This window comes from Anolis carolinensis, chromosome 5 (genome assembly GCF_035594765.1).
Source record: "Anolis carolinensis isolate JA03-04 chromosome 5, rAnoCar3.1.pri, whole genome shotgun sequence".
NCBI lineage: Eukaryota > Metazoa > Chordata > Lepidosauria > Squamata > Dactyloidae > Anolis > Anolis carolinensis.
Window position 1 is genome coordinate 142,468,386 of NC_085845.1, and position 21,463 is coordinate 142,489,848.

General features: G+C 38.2%; 1 protein-coding gene across 12 annotated transcripts in view; it reads left to right on the plus strand.

The window, feature by feature from the left end:
* The window catches only part of dock4 (dedicator of cytokinesis 4), a 329,858-nt gene that overhangs the window by 245,569 nt on the left and 62,826 nt on the right, over positions 1–21,463 (plus strand). For all 12 annotated transcript variants that reach the window (XR_010006703.1, XR_010006702.1, XM_062982447.1 and 9 more), the window contains 5 exons: positions 4,215–4,290; positions 6,448–6,548; positions 7,607–7,665; positions 13,015–13,163; positions 16,434–16,519. Coding sequence is in view for 10 of the 12 variants with exons in the window: in XM_062982447.1 (XP_062838517.1) it covers positions 4,215–4,290; positions 6,448–6,548; positions 7,607–7,665; positions 13,015–13,163; positions 16,434–16,519 (471 nt within the window). In the remaining 2 variants the exon portion in view is untranslated. The remainder of the gene's footprint in view (positions 1–4,214; positions 4,291–6,447; positions 6,549–7,606; positions 7,666–13,014; positions 13,164–16,433; positions 16,520–21,463) is intronic.

Here is a 21,463-nt window from a genome sequence, read left to right on the forward strand (position 1 = left end):
GAGTTAGTCCAAGAAATCCAAAGCATAAGATCTTAATCCATAAAATCCAAGAACATGAAGTTCAGAGCACAAAGTCTTACTCCACAGGATCCAATATACAGATTCCAAAAGCAAGAAACAGGGTCCAAGAATGCAGGAAATCCCAGGGGCAAAGTGTAGTCCTTAGAAATCACAGCACAAGGATGAAGCGATGAAATTGCTCTGACAAAGGGCATGGTCCGAACAAGCTGCTTTTAAAAGCAACCTAAGAAGGCGTTTCTTTTGCCACAGCTTGAATCTTTCGAGAGCTGACTTTTGCGTGCCAAACGAGCGCTTCTGCGGAGCTCAGAGCCCCGCCAAGACAAACGGTCTTGCCTGGACAGCTCAGGGTCACTGTTATCTCGCACCTGGTCTTCAGTTGCCCCGGCTCCGTCATTATTTGTTAGTTCTCCAGTTACCTCCTCATTATTTCTCATAGCTGCCGAATCCTCCTCAAAAACTCCCAAAGGAAGAATGTCAGCTTGACCGGTATCTGACTCTTCTGGAGCCAACAGGTCATCTTGCTGAAAGTGAAACTGCATGTCTTTAACAGGAGGCTCAGACTGATGCAAAATCCCTAAACCAGAATCCTCTTCTGTTCCATCTTGGAAACCAAAATCCCCTTCAGTGTCATCATCTTGAATGTGACCCAGCCTGTGGCTGGGATACAACAATATGTTCGCAAGTCTTTGCAAATCCTATACAGATATAATTATCTATATATAGAGAGATGTCTAGATAGATATATATGAATATAGATATGTAGGGCTTGTAAATATTGCAGGGGAAATGCGCACGCACACACATAGAGATTTCTAGATAGATATAAACATAAATATATAGGGCTTGCAAATATTGCTGGAGGGAAATGTACATATATATAGAGTGGATTTGCAAACTTTCAGGGGAAATGCATATGTGAAATTAGTATATATAATTATAGATCTATATCTAGCTCTGCATTGTTTATATAGGCACTGAATGTTTGCCTGTTACTATGTTGGAAGCTGGCCTGAGTCCCCATGGGAGATAGGACAGGGTACAAATAAAACTATTATTATTATTATTATTATTATTATTATTATTATTATTATTATTATTACCATATTGTTTTTGTTGACCCTACGTTTCCACTTACAGAGTTAGCTTACTGTTTTTCTTTGAAATACGATAAATATTGAAAAACCTTTAACCTACTGATGCCTCAATATAATTTCATTGGGATCTATTTTCATTTTGAAATTTACCAGTAGCTGCTGCATTTTCCACCCTCGGCTTATACTCGAGTCAATAAGTTTCCCCACTTTTTTGTGGTAAAATTAGGTACCTCGGCTTATATTAGGTTCGGCTTATACTCGAGTATATACGGTATATGAGTACTAATCATTACATCTATTACATAATTGTTGTACATAGCATTTGTTAGCATAGGACTGCAGTATTAAAACATAAAGATAGTGGGCTTTTTAAAGTCCTGGATATTGGAAAAATCATGAGTATATCCAGATTTTGTGATCCCTCTCCTCTTAGTACCACCACATTAACAGCATGATTAGAGAATAGGGGTGCAAGATAAAGACCTTCTTTCAATTTGTGGAATTTCCTTCCACCGTTGGGCAAAGACTGCTGTAGTTTTAACCCAACTGTGGATTAATATTATAATTTATTTGATGGTGTTTTGATATTCTGTGTGTGCGTGTGTGCTCTTGTCTGTGTCTTAATACTGTTGTGAGTTAACTGGAGTTTTGGTCCTGTGAGAAAAGCAGCATATACAAGTGGAAAATTGAAACTGTACTGTATTGTACAGCATGATGTAATAGTTTGAATATTGGACTACAACTCTAGAGACCAGGGTTTGATTCCCCGCTCAGCCATAGAAATCCACTGTGCAGGCCTGGGGGCACGGGGGGGTTGAGTCTGAGTGAGAGAGGATCTACCCTAGCAAACCTTTTGTATCGTTATCCCAGTATCCCCATCCATATGGGATATATTGAGCATGATGATCAGATCATGATATGAATAAACATAACATTTATTAAGGCCTTCTTGCGGACCACCCAGAGAATTTCGGGGGGGGGGAATGAAGCCCCTCAAGCCCCCCCCCCCCCCCCCCCCGCCAGCTACATGCCTGCCACTGTGTGACCTTGAGCAAGCAATGCATTTCCAGACCCTGAAAAACCTTGATATTTTGCCTTATGGTCATCATAACTCTGAAATTATTGGAAGGCACAAAACAGTCCACACATATACAAGGTGGACCAAAAGTCACAAAAGCGTTCAATATTTATTAACTCCTTTACTTTTCTGTTTTTAATTTATAATACCATAGCATCATATACAGTATATATAGGAAATTCCATTCCATGTACAATTTTGTAAAAGTTATTAAAACATCAGCTGTTTTTGTGACTTTTGGCCGACCATATATATACATATGCACCATGCTACACATTGCATCTTGTTATGAGCTGACTTGAATTTCAATCTCAGGAGAAAAACAGGATTTAAATAAGATAATAATATGAATGAATTTAGTTCCCATAAATGTGTGTGCCATGTTACACATTCCATCATTTTTGTGTAAATGAGATAGCCACCGAAATAATATTCACAGGAAAGACATGCATCTTATTCAGTCTGTGTCATTGGTAGACATGTGGTGAAGTATTTCACCTTCTTGCTTGGAGAAGTAAAGCACTGCTGACTTCTATATTGATTCTCCATATAAAGAGAGTAGGTTTCCAGAAGTCTTGTTTTGTCAAGAAGAGGTTCCTCATTGCTTCCCAGGGGACAGTGCAGGGCAGATCTTGCGTCTCAACTAACAAGATGACTATTTTTACTTAGGGACAATAGTAATGAGCGAGTATAGCATAGCATCTCCTTTCCCAGATGATGGAAATTGCAAAAAACCACTGGGATTGGCCTTTTCCCAGTTTCAAATGAAGAAAGTAATTGAAAAGAACTTGAGCCAAGGTATCTTGCATCACATCCGGAAAAAGGACTTGTTGCAAGATACCTTGAAACCCAGTTCTGGAAAAAGTGAAATATAAATAAAATAAAATAAAATAATGGACTGCAAGAAATGAAACAAAAATGAAAAGGAGCTGTAGCTTGGAAACTAATTGGCAGCCAGTGGAATCATTGTAATATGATTGTAATATGCTCACTCCTAGATGTACCCATAACCACTCTGGCTGCCATGTTTTGAACTAACTGGAGTTTCTGATCTTGGTACAGAGGTAGCCCAATCGCAGAAATCCAACCATGAGGTTACCACATGTACACTATCATCTTTAGGTATTCCAGTTCTAGGAAGGGATGCAGCTGGTGTATCAGCCAAAGCTTATAATAAGCACTCCTGAACATTACCTCTGTCTATGATATATCATGTTGACAAAATTTTCAAATTTAAATCACAGTTTCTTAAATCTGGAAGCAAATATGTTACTTCTTGTGAATTCTCCCCTTTTCATCCACCATAGCATTCAGCTGACTGTGTAACATTTTTGAGATGCCTAAGGGGCAGCAGAGAAATCCACACCTGCCAGTTCTGTGTTTCAGTTTGAACTCAGCCTTTTGATAATATCTGGCAAATTAGAGTCTGAGATCATGCTTTGGTATTAAGTATATTCAATTAATCATAACACCTGAACCATCAACTAGAATTGCCCATAGGATGGCATTCGAACACCAAGTCTAACACACACACACACACACACATTTTAAAGCAGCAATCTCATCCTGCCCTAAGAGTCATCCTGCCCTAATCCCTACTCTAAGGGTCAGAGAAGAGTGTCCAGGACCTGAGATTTATGGCCAAAGCCTAACATCTGGAAATCTAGAGTTGGGACAGATGCACAAAGCGTTTTCAGGTATTTATTGAATAGCTTTTTTCCATTACTCTGATTCATAATTCATTGACGTGAAAACATGTATTAATCAGCATATATCATATGTCACACCAAAGAGCTAGAAGCAAAATACACATTGCAGCATCTGGTAAATTGTTTCACAAGATATTAAAGATTTTATTATGTGCATCTTGCACTTTTCAATTAGTTTTGTTGCCTGAATAAACGTTTTTCAGAATAAAAAAAGAATATAAACTCACACAATGCATAGATTTTTATAATTTAGTCGTTATCCAAATTTCATTGTAATTCTTTTAACTTGTAATTCTTTTGTTCTTTTCATAGTGTTATCATTACAACAGTGTTGTATCTTTCGGATGCCCTTCGTAAAAACTTTTTAAATGAGAGCTTTGATTACAAGGTAAGCACTGATAGTTGCCCTGTACTGTGGATAACTCTGTATCTGAAATGTCTCATAGAATCATAGAATCATAGAATAGTAGAGTTGGAAGAGACCTCATGGGCCATCCAGTCCAACCCCCTGCCAAGAAGCAGGAAATCGCATTCAAAGCACCCCCGACTGATGGCCATCCAGCCTCGGCTTAAAAGCCTCCAAGGAAGGAGCCTCCACCACGGCCCTGGGGAGAGAGTTCCACTGTCGAACAGCTCTCACAGTGAGGAAGTTCTTCCTGATGTTCAGGTGGAATCTCCTTTCCTGTAGTTTGAAGCCATTGTTCCGTGTCCTAGTCTGCAGGGCAGCAGAAAACAAGCTTGCTCCCTCCTCCCTATGACTTCCCTTCACGTATTTGTACATGGCTATCATGTCTCCTCTCAGCCTTCTCTTCTGCAGTCTCTGTTTCTTCCATTCTGCCATGTGGTCCCTCTGTGCTTCTACATAGCATGAGGAGACTTGAGTCGGCAGAAAAGATGTTTGGGATGGTTGAGGGCAGTTGGAAAAGAGAAAGACCACATTACAGATGGATAGATTAAGGCAAGAAAGGCAAAATGGTCTTCAGGTTGAGGATGGGGTGACTTGGAGGCATCACTGTCCAATTTCTTACTAGGGTTGCCTTAAATTTAGGTTTTTGAAAGTAGCTAACAGGAACAACCGTTTAATCACTTTACTGTATCAGAAATGGCACTGTGTTAGAGCAAGAAGAACAAGAGCATCGCCCCGTTTTGCTGTGTCACAGCAGATGTTCAATTCGATTGCCATATAGATAGAGCTATGTGCCTCCATTCAAACCATCTGACACAAATGGAGCCTGCGTTGATTGTGTGAGAATTGCAGTTGAACTCACTAGCTCAAGAGATGCATTCTAAATCAAAAGTGCTTAAACACTTCACTGACGACAGAGGTGCTCCTGCAAAAGTGAAAATAAATCCAGGAATTGTGCCATAGCTGGTCATAACTCTATTGGAGATCATAAAGACGGTTAAGTCTCTTCTTACCTTGTCCAGTGGAAATGCTTTTTATTCTTTCTCTGTAGTTTACTTTGCTACTAATAGATCAAAATGACTTTTGTACACAGTACCTCAGTACCTCATCCCATCATAAATGTGTAGAGATGAGTAAATTAGCGTGAAAGTCTTAGCCCTGTGTCTTTTCTCCTAGAATTAAGTCCAGTTGTGTTTGGTTGGAGGGAGTGCTTCTAAGTAACTGAGCTTAAGGTTATAGTTACCCAAATATTTCCCCATATGATAAGGATAAAAGGGAATGCTGTTTGTCAGTTTAACCATAACTACTTGCTAGTGCATGAAGAGTTAAATTAAATAAAGGGTGAGGGAATCATGCAGAGTCCTAACCCTCATTGCTAGTACAATTCAATCCCATATTTACAGGGGATGCATTCCTGGTCATATGAAAATAAGAAACCATGGATAACAGCAAATCTTATTGAAACAATGACTTCTGGCAGAAGTTTTGATAGAGCCGTGTTTCTCAAACTCTGTTCCTCCACGTGTTTTGGATTCCAGCTCCCAAAGATTCCAGCTGTTAGGAATTGTGGGAGTTGATGTTCGAAAACATCTGGAGGAGAAGAGTTTGAGAAACACTGCCGTAGAGTATCCTTTCACTAGGTCTTCTAGAGCAACTCTAGGGGGACTTTCAGGGGAAGCACACTATCCAATTATCTGAAAAATATAGAAAATTCCTACTAGGAACATATTTTGATGGATGTGGGTAGATGAAACCATGGATATTGGTCCTGTGGTTTATGTACTATGAAGCATAGCATCATGAATTAATTTCTGTTGTGTTGGATCACTATAGCTAACAAGGATTCTGATATTTCCTCTGATACTGATATCTAAAAGTTTCATATGGGAACAGTCATGTGTGTTTCATTACAAACCAGAGTTCAAATGAAGAGCTTTGTTGATTTTAACAAATAATTACCGTGACAGCATTAGACTGTTCCTAGCTTGTAATAACATAGACATAAAAGATATAGCAGCTGTAGTTTTGATGACAGTGATATAAATTGCTTTGCACTCTGAAAATCAGTAACCACACTATCTGTTTAATGAATAGTGTCACTATAAAGAATGAAAATTACCCAATTTAATTTGCTTTTAGATATGGGATTCCTACTTTTATCTTGCTGTCATTTTTATAAACCAGTTGTGTCTGCAATTAGAGATGTTCACACCTTCGAAGAAGAAAAAGGTATTGGAAAAGTAAGTATTATCATTGTCTCCCATAAAAATAGAGAGCATCCAACAACTAAAGTGTATGTTATATTTTGGGAAGAGAATATTATGAGAGAACGGAGAAGAGCATTATGTGATATTTTAGCTTCTTTAGCTTCTTTTGTGCTGGGTACAAAAGATAATTTATTTACATATTGATAGAGAACTAGTCATAAAAAGTGAGTTATTAACATTTAACTAGTAGTTCTTTCACATGGCTGAATGACTTGTGTCAGCAAACAACTTGGCATTTTGGTAATTCTGTAAACCTACACAGTCTTTCCAGTACATTGTCTCTGGCCTACTTCGGTTCTAAATAAATTCTAAAATATCTTGATTCTAACTTATTTAATTTAATTTAAATAATTTAATTCAAATTAATGGAGATTAAGTGGGAGGAAGAATTAGTCAAGATTCAAAGAATGAATGCGTAACATGGTCCCTTGCCAGCAGCATGCTTCTTTAGTAATAGGCAAGCTGCAAGGGAAGCTTCAGATACATTTGGCATTCTCTTCTGCATAGTTGTGCTCCTATTTGAATTCTAATGCTGGTGTCGTCTCACAGCTACACAACATGGATATGGAAAATGATGTAGGAAGTTGGCATTAGTAAAATGTGATAAATTAATAATTCTATTATTGAAAGTATGAATGAAGCATTAGTAAGTGCCAATGTTATGTCTCATTTTGTATTAGTCTTCATGTTTATTACTGATATTAATGAGGCATTACAACTTGTAATGCAATGTCAAGTTTTTTTTAATCAAAAATATTTTTATGATTCATTGGATCATATATTCAGACCACTGCTTCTCTGCTTTTTTACTATTTCCCATGAACATGACTTCTCTCTCTCTCTCTCTCCCCCCCCCCCCCCCCCCCGATCTGTTTTTCCCTTTCCTCGTTGCTACCTAAAATGCTTCTGGGTTAAAACTATTATTATATTCTACGTGTGAACAGAAATTACCTTCATTGCAGACATATATGGAGTAATGTTATCCATTAACTAATCTTTGATTGTTTTTTTTTTTTTAAAAAAAATCACAGATACGGTGATATGCGAGTGACAATGGGATGTGAGATCTTCAGCATGTGGCAAAATTTAGGTAAGCTTATTTGTAATTCTTAGGATCCCGATATATATCTTTAATTTGTTTAAAGATATTTTTTTAATCACATGCCAATCTATATCAGTTTTGCTTAGCCTGATGCCTTTCAGATATGTTGGTTTTCTAATGCACAAGTTAACTATCCCTTATAATTGACCATGTCTACCTTGAAGTCTTGTTTACTGGTATTTGAATCCTTGATGGAGTATATTGATTTGGATTTGTAAGGTTGTGTCTGTTTTTAATAGAATTGTTTTGTTTTTGTTTTATGATGTTGTTTATTATGTTTACTATGTTTAACTTCATTGTATGGTGTTTTTATTTACAATTGAATGTTATTTATGTTCATGTTGGAAACTGCCCTGAGTCCTCTCGGGGAGATGGAGCGGTATATAAATGTATAAGTTTATTATTATGTTTATTATTATTATTGATACAACAACATAGTATGACACAGCAAACAAGATAGATATGTTGGATTTCATATTACAAAATCACAAGTCGAACACTTCCCAAGCATTTAGGACTGTGTGATGTATTTTCGGATGATGCGTGCAGATATTATTATTATTATTATTATTATTATTATTATTATTATTATTATCATGACACAGCAAACAAGATAGATATGCTGGATTTCGTATCATAAAATCACAAGTCGAACACTTCCCAAGTGTCTAGGACTGTGTGATGTATTTTCGGATGATGCGCGCAGATCCCAGTAGGGTGGCCTTTTGCAGTTGGCAGATCATTATTTTGTCAATGTCTATTGTTTCCAAATGCCGGCTGAGATCTTTTGGCATGGGACCCAATGTGCCCATCACCACCGGGACCACCTGCACTGGTTTCTGCCAGAGTCTTTGAAGTTCAATCTTGAGGTCCTGATAGCGGCTGAGTTTTTCCTGTTGTTTTTCGTCAATGCGACTGTCACCTGGGATGGCAACATCAATGATCCAAACCTTTTTCTTTTCCACAACTGTGATGTCTGGTGTGTTGTGTTCCAGAACTTTGTCAGTCTGGATTCGGAAGTCCCACGGTATCTTTGCGTGCTCATTTTCCAATACTTTTGCAGGTTTGTGATCCCACCAGTTCTTTACTGCTGGGAGGTGGTACTTGAGGCATAGGTTCCAATGAATCATTTGGGTCACATAGTTGTGCCTCTGTTTGTAGTCTGTCTGTGCGATTTTCTTACAGCAGCTGAGGATATGATCAATGGTTTCGTCAGCTTCCTTGCACAGTCTGCATTTTGGGTCATCAGCTGATTTTTCGATCTTGGCCTTAATTGCATTTGTTCTGATGGCTTGCTCCTGGGCTGCAAGGATCAGGCCTTCTGTCTCCTTCTTCAGTGTCCCATTCATGAGCCATAGCCAGGTCTTCTCCTTGTCAGCTTTTCCTTCAATTTTGTCAAGGAATTTTCCATACAATGTTTTGTTGTGCCAGATGTCATCATCATCATCATTATTATTATTATTATTATTATTATTTCTACTCCCATAGTAGGCTGATCTATTATGAGTGTGATAATTCAACAAAACATTGCTGAGAATTTTATTTTTATTTGGTTAATTATTTGCCAAAATTCAGAAATTTCTTCATAATAGGCATCAAAGGAACTTGAGCGTTAGTTGAAAAAAGGGAGAACCTATATTCAATTATTGGTTCTACAATATTGGCTGTTAAAGGATCAGTACACATTCACTACTTAGCCTGCAGCCGTGGAGGGGAAGGTATACAGGCACAGCCTCCTTCCTCCCCCCCTCCCAAATTTCAGGTTTAAAAAAAACCCTGAATTTTAACTTGTTAACTAAATCCCCATGCTAAATCTATGAGAAGCAAAAGTTAGAGTTCCTCCAGAACTGTAAGCACTATCTCAACTCATTCATGAGTAAACCGGGTTTCGGGGGGGGGGGGGGGGTTGAACCCTTTCAGGGGGGTTGAACCCTTAAAACTCACCCTCTGGTTATGGCCCTGGTTGTGAGTACCTCAGAACAGTTAGTGTTCTCGGTAAGGTACGTTGATGTTGAAACTGCAGGAATAAGTGAAGACCTTATAGGATTTGTAAGATAAATAATATGGCAGGAGGTGGACTTGCAGGATTTATTTTGAAAACACTGGAAAATATGGGCTGAATACTTGCAATACTTGTGTAGACAGGGTTATGATGGAGTTGCTAATATGAGTGGTCATAGTAGTGGTGCACAGGAAATTATATTGCAGAAGTGTCCAATGGCTGTCTACATCCACTGCAGTGCTCATTCATTAAATCTAGCCTTAGGAAAGACTTGCAGCTTTCTACCTGCCAGAATCTGTTAAGGAACAATATCATCTGTATGTAATTTCTTCAGAGCATCATCCATCAGGCTGGAACTGTTGAAGAAAAATATAAAAGACTGTTTCCCTGAGTCAAGAGCAAACAACCTGTTGCTACTTTGTGAAATCCATTGGATTGAGCAACATGATACAGTTTAACAGTGTGGTGGTGGGAACACCTGAAGGACTAAAGAGAGTCCTCTGTACAACAGTGAGACTTTTTCTCAAGCTGGACACCTTCTTTTAGGTGTTCTGAATGTAATAACCATACACATTCAAAGAAAACTTCTGTCGTTATCCCTTCAGTTTAGCAAAACATTACAAAGAATAGATATGGACATTTTGTAGTCTGCAACATATCGACAATCTCTTCGAAAAAGCCGGGGAGATAGGCACAGAATCTGTGAAAGAATTTCAGGAAATCTTTGACACAGCAAGATTAGTGGTGGAGTCTATGGGTGGAGAAGTTAGGATTCCTCGCATCTGTTCAAGGCAAACTTGTAAAAGCAACATCCGGGCAACTTCACCAACATCAATGGAATATTTTAGGCTAAATGTGTACATCCCGTTTCTGGACTTTTTATACAGTCAGCTTCAAGAAAGGTTTACAAGGTGCAGGGAAGTAGTTCAGGTCTGCAAGTGTTCCTCCCTATTAATTGTGGCCATTTAAAATCCAACTTGAACAAGTGTACAGAACTTTACAATGAATGCCTTCCAGATCCTGAAATACTAATGGAAGAGTTTGACCTGTGGTATAGAAAATTTGGGGAAAAGGGCAGGGTAGAAACATTGGAAATAAATAAATAGAAAATGGAAAAATATTGCACCTGCAGAAAAAGCATCAAATGGACTGGAAGCGTATCTTGTGTGTGATACACAATTTTTTTTGCTAATCCCTACTACTTCTAGTTGACTTTTGTTCCTTGTGTACTAGACCATTGCATGACTTCATCTTCCTGTATCTTTATTGTTGCACATTCCAGTTGTTGAATAAAATATGCTTTTAACATTATCTACTTTTTGTTATGGATGATTTATCAGTAAATGCCATGACAGTAGTTTCTGTCTGAATGTTCAATAACAATTTGCAGTGTGCAGAACTGCGACAAGGAGTGGTAGCTAGTGGGGTGGTGGTGGTGAAGTTTCTACCCCTCAAATAAAAATTCTACTCACCCAAATGAAATTTCCCTTCGTTCCTCACATTGTTTTACTTTGGAAAGAGTGAGATAAGGAAAACTATTCATACCTAGAACTCTTATTTACCGTGTTTGCATTATCTTTGTAACTGCCTGGTGCTTTTCTTTGGATATCTAAACTATATTTCCAACTGCTCAACTGAGGCTTTAAGTTGCTGCCATATTAACAGTTTGGGGATGGAGCCAAATTTCATGGGAAGGGAGAATTCTTATCCCATGACAATGATTCTTCCAAAAAACCTATCTCATGCCATAAGCAAGTTAAAAGTTGTTACCACTTTAAACCCCACAGTGTGTTTAGGAGTGAATACACCGTAGCAAGCCCATAAAACTAGCTGTTAATGGTTCATTTTCTTTTTCTAAAACATTCCGTTTTCCCCGCTCATGGAAGCTAAGTTCAAGCTTTCCTACTTATAGGTGAATTTTATACTCCCTTTGTTGTGTCCATGAAATAGAGGATAGGTGTGTATTTGGGCATTTTTGCTTCTATGTGATGCGTGTATGCAATCAGATGGGTAACTACTTGCATGAGTCTCTCAAGAGAATTATGCAAACACACTAGTGCTCCTTAGGTCTCAAAGACTAACATAGCTTTCATAAAAAACCTGAACTGTATATTGTGGTTTGCAGTCTTGGCATCTTTCCCTTAAGAAGTTGTATTTTGTTTATTGATGGGAATCTTCTCAAGGAGCCTGCAAGAAAGTCCAGATATTCTTTCACAATGTAGAGTCATAGAATCGTAGAGTTGGAAGAGACCTCACGGGCCATCTAGTCCAACTCCCTTCAAGAAGCAGGAAAATCTCATTCAAAGCACCCCTGACAGAAGGCCACCCAGCCTCTGCTTTAAAGCCTCCAAAGAAGGAGCCTCCACCACATTCCGGGGCAGAGAGTTCCACTGCCGAACAGCTCTCACAGTGAGAATTTCTTCCTAATATTCATCTGGAATCTCCTTTCCTGTAGTTTGAAGCCATTGTTCCATGTCCTAGTCTCCAGGGCAGCAGCAAACAAGCTTGCTCCCTCCTCCCTATGACTTCCCCTCACATATTTGTACATGGCTATCATGTCTCCCCTCAGCCTTCTCTTCTGCAGGCTAAACATGCCCAGCTCTTTAAGCCGCTCCTCATAGGGCTTGTTCTCCAGACCCTTAATCGTTTTAGTCGCCCTCCTCTGGACGCTTTCCGATTTGTCAACATCTCCCTTCAACTGCAGTGCCCAGAATTGGACACAGTATTCCAGGTGTGGTCTGACCAAGGCAGAATAGTTGTATTGTTCTCCTCCAAAACATTAAATACATAACCAGCTCAATGTATTTCTTTTTGAACATGTGTAGGATTAGGTATACTGGTCTATGTTATGTGAATAAACTATATACATAGGTTTGCCCTTTATTATACTTCCATTCTCTCAATTAAAGGACATGAAAGGAAAGATGGCAAGGGAAGAAAGGAATCAATTCCAATAGATGGTTTTGATTCCTCCAGTGCAGTGGTTCTCAATCTGTGGGTCCCCAGATGTTTTGGCCTTCAACTCCCAGAAATCCTAACAGCTGGTAAACTGGCTGGGATTTCTGGGAGTTGTAGGCCAAAACACCTGGGGACCCACAGGTTGAGAACCACTTCTCCAGCGGATTAACAGCATTGGATATAATTTAGCTGTTCCTTCTGCTTTTCCTTGTTTCTTCCTTATGTGTGTTTCCGAAATCAGCCATTCTAGGAATGGTATGTATGGTCTAGATGTGTAGACTACATGGATCAGTTTTTCATAGGTTTAAAATTTCTGTTTTCTAGTATTTTGATTTACAAAGATGGTTTCATTCACTTTGGTTTCATTTTCATTTTAGGGGAACACAAAGTCCATTTCATCCCAGCATTGATTGGGCCTTTTTTAGAAGTGACCCTGATACCTCAGTCTGACCTTAGGAATGTAATGATTCCTATTTTCCATGATATGATGGACTGGGAACAAAGGCGAAGTGGCAACTTTAAACAGGTATTTGTTGTTCTTGTTTATTTATTAATACCAACTGCACTTAAAACTATTTAATTTGCTTCCACAAGTAAGGCATCCAATTTGTAACAGTTTTAGCAAACTGGATGCCTTGCCTATGCCAATCATTTGCTTCAGTTAATGTTCAACAAGTGCCTGTGGCATACAGTTGAAAAATCAGATCTTTATTACTATTTTATTTTGCTCCAGTGATATTATAGAGTGACCATTTAGTCAAAACCAGACCATAATGAGTAGTTTAATCATCATCATTTGAAATGTATTGAAACAACAGGGTAGTGAAAGGTTATGGATATTCATAAGAACATTGAAAATACAAAATATATTGTATTAAAATATTAGTTTTGATTTGAGTGTAAGGAATGAAGCAGTTGTGCTCTGACTAACAGAAAAGGCAGTGAGGACACAGTAAACCTAACTGCACAACTAATTAAAGCATAACAGATGACAAATGGTACACAAGAAACATTTAAAGTTATTTAAAGCTCAGCAAAAAATGAACAAGCATATTTAAGAGAGAGGCTTTTGAATTGTCATAAAATAAAATTGTTGGTGATAAAAGGGAAACAAAAATATAGCTTGTAAGAATCAGTAAAATTGTATGTCTCTCCATCTTGAGAGATGGCCCACGCACATATCAAATTGCTAAAAATATCAAAGCAGAACAGAAAGAGAAGCACACGACTATACCTATCCTTTGCTGCAAGGAATGAAGTCATTTTTCTGACCAAATTTTTGCATATTTGTTAAGTTTACACGACTCCAGTGAAAATGTATTGGTTAATTACTGTAACACAAACGTTAATAACCTCTTTAATGTCTCCTTTTTAAATTGTTCAGACTTCTGTTGTCAAAACCTAGATGTCCTAAATCTGTGTGTGTTTGTGTGTGTGTATGTATGTATGTATGTGTATGTGTATAAACCTTGGGGTATACAGCTATATTGCCATCAATCTGCCATCCAGGTTTCAATTAAAGCAAAGACCATACAGAAACATGTACTAGGGCTCTGTTAATTGACGTGTATTGAAAATATAAATTATAAAATTGTGTAAAAAAAAGCCACAAAACAATAATTAAAAGAATAAGATACAAAATTAAATGTGTTGTCGAAGGCTTTCATGGCTGGAATCACAGGGTTATTGTGTGTTTTCCGAGCTGTATGGCCATGCTCCAGAAGTATTCTCTCCTGATGTTTTGCCCACATCTACGGCAGGCATCCTCAGAGGTTGTGCGGTACCTCATAGCCTCTGAGGATGCCTGCCATAGATGTGGGTGAAACGTCAGGAGAGAATACTTCTGGAACATGGCTATACAGCCCGGAAGACACACAACAACCCTACAAAAGTAAAGTTTTTTTAACAAACCATTTTTAAACAATTTCCTATTCCGTTTATTTTGTATTATTATGCACAGGGATGGCTCCTCCATCCCTACATCTTGGAAATGAAAGACTTTTTGCTTTATACTTGTTGGTATGAATCTGTTTAGATTTTCTAGGAGCTATTGAGTTGGTCACATAACTCCTATGGTTACAAAATACAGACCAGTATCAGAATTCTGAAGTATTTTTTATTAAGTATTCTTTGATCTATCAGGATCTTATTCTTCCCAAAATGTATAGTTTAGGAAGAGGCCTTTAGAATTTCTCATAAACTACAAAACTACAAACCCAGGATTCCATACTATGCAGTAAGTGCAGTTACTGCGTAGTGTGAAAGACGTGTTCAGCCTTTTCTCATGCACAGTGCTCCAAAACATAAAACAGATGCAGTTGTACTTGTGTCCTTCTGGTAGGCTTCCCATAGGCCATTGTGTAGTTACAATGCTGAACTGCAGAAGTCTTAAATCAAATCCAGCATAGCTCTTCATATATTCTTAGAAAATAGTGGTATTTCTTCCACTAGGAAAGTCACATCTGAAAGAGCAACTGAAATAAGAATGTAATATCCCACAACAATGATTCTTCCAAAAGGCCCACCTTGAAATGTTTATGATGCAAGGAATATCGCTTATGAACTGTACTAGTGGGAACGGCATTGTGAAGATAAAGGTCTGCCATGATCATTAACATACTTTAAGATTCCCATTTCCGGAGGATGACCCTTGTGACTTGCCAAGCCCTACCACAGTTTGAATCTTTTCTTTCTCTCCTGCTACTGATGCAGCCTTAGAGACGCCAAGTAAGAAAGTACTAAATGCACCATCTGCTATTGCAGCTTTTTTTTTTTTTTTTTTGCTTCTTGGTGTCGCTTCAAGCCATTTTTCTGAGTTCCCTTTCCTGCTGCTGCCAATGAAGCAAAGCAAAAGCATCTAAATGAATGAGGTGAAATGGCAAAATAGCAGGAGTAGAATAACTGGGGAGGGGGCTAAAAAGGCACAAAAGTGGAGCAGTAAATGTCAGATAAATAGGCTACCATAGACTGTCAGTAATTTTATGATCGTTTAATGGAAAAACAGTTCTCATATAAGCAGTGTAGAGACATTCTGATTTCTCTTTGCATTATGAATTCTCATTAGAGGCATTAGCTATCATTCATTCTTTAATAACTGTATGGCAGGCCTCCCCTTTAGTTTTTCATTCACTAATTATCTCTATTACTGCAGAGGAGACGATTTCCCCGTACAATATTAACTACACGCAGCCACCTTGTTACATTTCCTTGATAACAAAACGCAACCCCAAGCGTGTTTAAGCAATGAGCATCAGCTGCTGAACTCGTAGTCCCCAACTGCTCTCATTTCCTAGAATTAAAATTAAATACATTTTCTCACTTGTCCAAATATAACTGGAGACAGAGTAAGTGTCGGTATTGGACCATCAAGCAGCATGGAAGAAATTCACTTCAACATAATGCTTAATGGGGGAAAAAAGGAAAGGCAAAAATAGTGCTTTTGTGCTGGGATGTATATTACACCATTTGTTTCCAATATTGGCATAGGATTATCAAGATGAAGAATTAGGCTTGCTGCTCTTACTTGGCCTCCTTTTAGTGACAGCAAATGCCTGTAGCTAAAAGCACATTATTCCACTTAAAGCAACATATACATTTATTTGTTTATTTAACCTATTTATAGGGTATCTACCTGCCCTATGCAGAAGAGGAAACATTGTGGCAACACTTTAATTTTTCATATATGGGTAATTATTTAGTAACATCCTTTGCAGAAATCTTATTTTTTCAGTATGTTAATCAAGAGGTTGGTTTGTATCCACAAAACATCTTAAGCGTCAATATATGTTCCTTACAGGTAGAAGCAAAATTGATTGACAAATTGGATAGCTTAATGTCAGAAGGAAAAGGTGATGAAACATACCGGGAACTCTTCAATAGTATGTGAGTAATATATATGCTTTAAAAGTCAGCTTGGAGAATTATTTTTCTATACAGAGGAACTGGAGATATCGCTTAATGTTCTGAAGGCGATGCTTTGTCTCTTTGGGTCTCTTTAATCAGGGTTAATTATCGAAATAAATGAACAAGTCCTCTGTTTTTAATTACAAGGATCTGTGGGAGGGATTGTATGATGTTCTTTTCTCATTCATTTAATTGTTACATTTGGGGAAGCTGAAAATAGAAATGCTTAAACCAGATTTCAAATAATAGCGTGTATATTAAAACAAGAAAATAAAGCAAGATATATAATTCAGGAAGGCATTTCACAGCAAAATATAATAATAGATAAATTGGATTTTGATTTTGGTCCAGTTCTCTGACCTAAAACATCTGTATTAAAATTATCTAAGTATGTCACCATAGAATATACACTAATGTGATTGTAATGTAGTGTCGTCACAGAAGATACAGTTATTCAGTCCTTGGGATAAACGAAAGAATGGCTGTACAAAGTATTTTGATTTCAACTGAGGGGGTAGGAAGTTTTAAATAACTGGGTCTAAAAAGATTTTCTCTGCATTGGATTATGACCATAACTTTATTGGTTTAATAATTTCAGTTTTCCCCTTGAATGAATCAGTGATATGTTTAGACTAATCAAAATATGCCTTATATGATTTTTCTTAAAATAGTTTAACAGAAAGAAATGAATAGGAGTACTACAAAAGCTTTTTCCCCTGTCTTATATCCATTTAATTTAAAGACCACCAAAAATCATCATAGTTTGTAATATTTTAAGAAAGTATTGCAGAAATGGAGCCCCGGTGGCGGAGTGTGTAAAAGCACTGAGCTGGAGACCGAAAGGTCCCAGGTTCAAACCCCGGGAGCGGCATGAGCGGCCGCTGTTAGCTCCAGCTTCTGCTAACCTAGCAGTTTAAAAACATGCCAATGTAAGTAGATCAATAGTACCACTCCGGCAGGAAGGTAACGGCGTTCCATGCAGTCATGCCGGCCACATGACCTTGGAGGTGTCTACGGACAACGCCGGCTCTTCGGCTTAGAAATGGAGATGAGCACCAACCCCCAGAGTCAGACATGACTGGACCTAACGCCAGGGGAAAACCTTTACCTTTAACCTTATAGCAGAAATAGAAACAGATATTCTGACTCAGCCAAATGTCAGTAGACCAAGAAGGCTAGAGGCCATCCAGATATCTTTATGCTCAGATTCACTAATGGGAAGATAGAGCTATTTGGAGCCATTTTCTAGAAACCAGTGAATAGCTTAGTTTTTGCATTTACACAAAATCTGTTTAAATTTAAACTTCAAGTTTGCTCTGAGGGCCTCAAAGAGCAAAACTATGAAGGGGCGAGGAGAGTATAGAACCAGTTGTAAAACAAGAGGGGGCATATTTCCGTAGTATCATCTTCTCTAATGTATTGTATATACTGATATGTATGTCAACTTCATGAATAGGTTGAGGACAGGTTTGGGTGGGGGGTGGAATTATGGATTTGGAGGTGACCCACATATAAATCAAGGGTCATACTATGGAAAAGGAAAAACACCCCACCATTTCCTTGCTCATTCATTGGAAAAGTTCAGAAGTAGGCCCACAATGGAGACAGTAAAGAAGGCTATTGCTTCTTTTAGGTTCTCCCAGGATGGTCTAAGCTCTTGCTTTTCATTGCTGTACTCAGAGAAGGCCATGGTTCCTTTTGTGATCAGAGTTAGAGCACACTATTTACATAAGTTGATCCAGGCTGTTGGGGTCATATTTTTACCGAAATTTCTAGAGTTGTACATGTGTAGATAAAGTAATTTAACAGCACAGAGAATGGTTCAGTTAGCCTCCCCTGTGCTCTGTTGTTGTTTTTGTTTTTGTGTGCCTTCACCTCATTTTCAGTTCATGGTGACCCTAAGGCAAACCTATCACAGAGCTTTTTGGGGCTGAGAATGTATGATTTGCTCCGGGCCACCCAGTGGGTTTCCATGGCCAAGTGGGAAATCGAACCCTGGTCTCCAGAGTCATAGTCCAACACTCACATCACTACACCACACAGACTTTCTTTTTTTCTCTGCCATTTCAGACCAGTGTGAAGGTATAATATACCACATTATATTTTCCATCTTCCTGCAGCAATTCTGTTTTAAGCACTTGTTCACTAGAAGTACTTATTGATCTCAGAAACAAATCACAGATGCCATCTTCATTTTTATTTTAAAACATTAAGGTTGGAGAATACTACTGCTTAGATTCTGCTGCAATGAAATACCCTATAAAATTGCAGCTATCAATCTTCTGGCAGTCGTCACCAAAAGAGTTCAGAAGAGTAACAGATATATCTCACTTGGAACAGAGATATCTCTTTAAGATTGGCACTAAAATTGGAGGAATGAATGGTTTATTCCTTTCACTTTCGTCATTTGGTGTTGTTTCACTTTACCACTTTTTAAATTGAAACATAGCCATTTGAAAACAATATCACTCTGACATAAAAATAGTGGAAGTACATGAGTATTTAATTATTGAAATTACACTATGTAACAAAAAAGTGTTATTTCCTATTTAATTGTGCGGTACTTACTTTGAAAGTAGTTGTAATACTTCAGAAATTTAGTTTATATAGCTGCCACAAACTATGTTGAATTGGTTGAAACTCTGAGATACTCATTGAAAAACTATAGCAAAATGTGTGGTAGGATGCCCAGCAAAAACAAAGTTTTTGCAATTTAATAAACTTTTCCAATTTTTTAAAATAATAGAACCAATTAGGAAATGACATTTATAACCCAGGAACAAAAATCGTGTTATGTAGTGTTATTAAATTAGAATATTTCAAACTACAAATCTTCTCTTTGTCTTTTAAAAACATTTTCTCTTTATATAAATAATCTGTAACCTTGAAAACTGCCCAGATCAACTTTAGGTTCAGGTGACCCTAAAAATTGAGGTTTTTTTTCATGTCAGGAGCGACTTGAGAAACTACAAGTCGCTTCTGGTGTGAGAGAATTGGCTGTTTGCAAGGACGTTGACTAGAAGACGCCTGGATGTTTTGATGTTTTACCATCCTTGAGGGAGGCTTCTCTCATATCTCCGCATGGGGAGCTGGAACTGACAGAGGGAGCTCATCTGCGCTCTCCCCGGGTTGGATTCAAACCAGCAACCTTCAGGTCAGCAACCCAACCTTCAAGTCATCAGTCCTGCCGGCACAAGGGTTTAACCCACTGCACTATTGGGGGCTCCTAGAAAATGAAGTAAAACAACCTTTTTATCATTCTCCCCTGCATGATTAACCTAAATTGTAGACTGCAAACAGGCAGCTAGTTATTAAGTAAAACAGGACTAAAGCAAGTGACATATGGTTCAAAATACAATAGAGAAATACAATATAATGAAATGGTTAAACTGCTTTATGGTCTGACAAACAGAAGAATAGCCCGCACCAAATTGCTATCAGAGTATCAGTAGACTTTGAAAGATTTATTACACCTTCTTAAATATGTTATTACAGCTTCTGAATGTATTGCAAGATAACAGGATATAAACATTTGACTGTGTGCCAGTTCTGATTTGTATAATTTGAAAAATCCCTAGCCAAATAGGCTTTATTTCTTGAAGGACTGACTATTCCATATCCTAGCTGGTCTTGCCTTTGCTTGTCTTTCTTCTAGGCATAATTGGTGCCACCTTCAATATGTTGCGGGGTTTTTTTGGTGTGAAAATAGCACTCCTCCTCAGTATCTCAGAGTAGGGATGTTAATCTCTTTCCTTCTTTAACTCTTGCACAGAAAAAATGGGAGAAATCAAAAGTTTCCTTCTGGCTGGCAAAAATTACAAATGCTTTTGTGCAAATTTTTATAACTTGTTAAAAGCATTTCAAGCATTTAAAAAATAATTTCAGATACAAAACAGTATGCAAAAATATATGTCGAAAATCTCTTAGTGACTGATGCTTTTTTCTCCGTGTAGATGAAAGCAACTGTAAATGTTCTTTTACATCATGTTCATGGGTTTGGTTCATCTCCTGTTCTTTAGCAGGAGAGCTGGAACCCCCATTCCCATTTTTAGCAGCTGACACCACTCACTTATATTTGCACCAAGTTTCATTGACCTAGTAGGAGGTCACTGAGAGGATTAATTTGCCCCCTTTCCACCTCCTACTCTACAGAGACTTTATTTTCCCATTCACACACACCAAGTAAAGGCATATAGAGTGTGAGTTAGAATGGAAGAGATTTTTTAAGGAACGTCTTTATTCAAAGCAAGTAATCCTACATTAACATTACATAGGAGTTGTCATCATCATAAGCTATCATTTGTTGCCGAGTATGATTGCTTTCCAATTGTAGGGTCTTGGCGGTGGTTCCGTAGGTGACTGTAGAGACCTATTCTTGACCTGCATGTTGTTCCACAGTGGGGGCATCTATTTCCAGATGGAAGATGGCCTTGACAAGAGTTGGCTTGATGGACCTCCCTCTTGACACGTTTCTCCTTTTTGCCCTCCATTCGTGCCTCTTCTAATTCCACAGCACTGTTGGTAATAATTGACCTCCACTTAGAATGCTCAAGGGCCAGGGCTTTCCAGTTCTCGGTGTCTGTGTCACAGTTTTTAAGGTTAACTTTAAGCCCATCTTTAAATCTCTTTTCCAATTCACCAACATTACGTTTTCTGTTCTTGAGCTGGGAGTATAGTAACTGCTTTAGGAGATGGTGATCGGGCAATCAGACAACATGGCCAGTCCAGCGAAGTTGACGCTGGTGGTCTTTGCTTCTTCCAGCACACTGATATTTGTCCACCTGTGTTCCCAAGAGACTTGCAAGATTTTTCTGAGGCAACGCTTCTGGACTTGTTCCAGAAGTTGAGAATGACGTTTGTAGACAGTTCACGTTTACCTAGGAGTAATCTGAAAGTTTGGAGTCCCGGTGGCGAAGTGCATTA